The following is a 1,866-nucleotide window of genomic DNA, read 5'->3' as shown; positions in this document are numbered from 1 at the left end:
AGGCTGGAATCTCGTGGGTTCGGAAGCAGATTCACCCTGGCTGCCAGGGTGGCTCTTGGGGGGCTGCCTGAGGGATGCAGGTGGTTGCCAGACTCCTGTGCCTGTGCTGCTCCCTGCTCACCTCCCTCTCCCATTTCACTGCCTGGTGCTGAGCCAAGGCCTCTTCATTAGCACTGACTGCAGCTGCAGCTTGGGCAAGGATGTGGCGGGAGAAGGGGGCTCCTGGCTGGGAAGCGCCTGTGCCCACTCACCTGAGTGAGGTCTGGGCTCCCCATGGCTGGTTGGGGATCTGACCTGGCCCTACTGGGGTGCAGCATCATCACGAGGTGTCCCAAGGTTCCCCAGCCCCACGTGGGACTCTGGTCCCTGCCGGGTGTCTCCCTCGGTGTGGCCCTGATTGGTTTAAAGTCTACACATTTATCACCCACCTGGCCCCAGGGCTCATAAAATCCACTGGGATCGAGGCATTACTGTCACTGCTGCCACCGCTGTCACAGCTGCCCCTTCCAAGCTGGCACCATGGGCTCTGCTTCATTCTTGACAAGGGCCCGGCGTCTGCTCCGAATTCGGAACCAGCTGATACGGGAATGCCTGGCTGAGCTGCTCTCCACTTTCGTCCTCATTGTGAGCGGGGCTGGGCTTGGCTGTGGGGGGCAAACGGGTGGGCTGGGGCTGATGGGGGGGTCATGTGGGTAGGATGGGGCTGACGGTGGGGTGCTGGCAGGTGCCAGGGGTCCCAGGGCTCCACTGCTTGCCCCTTGCTGGGGTGGGGGGTGTTCGGCGCTGTGCCACTCTCAAATGTGCGACTCAGCACTGCCTGTCCTTCCACTTGGACCCTGTTCCCATGGCATGGCCCGCCCTGTGCCGCGGCTCCGCTGCACTCAGGGTGTGGCACCGGGCAGCTGGTGCCACAATTCCTCCTGCCTTGGAATAGGCAGAGGTTGGGGCTCTGGAGCTGCTCTTGGCATTTGGGCTACATCCCACGATGGCAAATGGTGTCCCCATGGCTGTGCCGTAGCACTTCTTCCCCACCACCTCCCCAGGGAAGCAGTTCACTTAATTGCTAATAATTTGATTGCCTTGCTGTCAAAACCACAAGTGAGAGCAGTAAGCGCCTCCCTGCCAGTGCCTGTCCGATGTCCAAGGACGGGGAGCAAAACCACAGAGGCAGCACCGGCACAGCCCTCGCCTCACTGCCCTGTGCTGTCAGTGGAGGCAGTGTCTCAGCACAGGGCTGGTGGGGCTGAGATGGGCACGTCCCTCTTCTCCAGACAATCACCCTGGCTGGCGCTGCACAGAAGATCACCAGCGAAGAGACAAAGGGGGACCTCCTCACCGCCTACTTGGCAGGTGCCCTGGCTGTCATGGTGGGCATCTACATAGCAGGAGGAATCTCTGGTGAGGCTGAGGAGGGGGTACCAGCTCCTGCCATCCCCCAGCTCTGAGTCCCCCAGGACCCCTTCCTCCTAGCCCCTCTCCCTGCTTGGTTGTAGGGGCCCACATGAACCCGGCGTTCACAATCGCCATGTGCCTGACGGAGCAGTTCCCCTGGTGGAAGTTTCCCATCTTCATGCTCGTGGAGACCTTGGCATCTTTCCTATCTGCCGGAGTTGTCTACATCCTCTACTACGGTATGGGAGGGCAGCACCGGGCTGGGGAACCCCACGGCGGTGCCAGGCTGGCCAGGCTCACGGACAGGCTCTGCCTCTGCCCCACAGATGCCATCTGGCACTACAGCAATGGCACCCTTACCGTGTCCGGCCCCCGGGAAACCGCCTCCATCTTCGCCACCTACCCAGCTGACTACGTGTCTATCACCAACGGCTTCGTGGACCAGGTGGGTGCCACTGTCAGCTCCCCCAGCCC

At 61.8% G+C, this 1,866-nt stretch overlaps 1 protein-coding gene across 1 annotated transcript; it reads left to right on the top strand.

The window, feature by feature from the left end:
* Nucleotides 1–459: 459 nt before the first annotated feature.
* Nucleotides 460–1,849, top strand: LOC113961864 (aquaporin-10-like; the record flags this gene model as incomplete). Its single annotated transcript, XM_027672557.1, has 4 exons — nt 460–624; nt 1,272–1,398; nt 1,494–1,631; nt 1,719–1,849. Coding segments are annotated over exons 1-4 (501 nt in total), but the record flags the coding sequence as incomplete, so codon positions are not given.
* Nucleotides 1,850–1,866: the final 17 nt, after the last annotated feature.

The sequence above is a fragment of the Neopelma chrysocephalum genome, unplaced genomic scaffold (genome assembly GCF_003984885.1).
Source record: "Neopelma chrysocephalum unplaced genomic scaffold, ASM398488v2 Primary Assembly neopelma1_97410, whole genome shotgun sequence".
Classification (NCBI taxonomy): Eukaryota; Metazoa; Chordata; class Aves; order Passeriformes; family Pipridae; genus Neopelma; species Neopelma chrysocephalum.
This window is presented reverse-complemented; position numbering and strand designations above follow the sequence as displayed.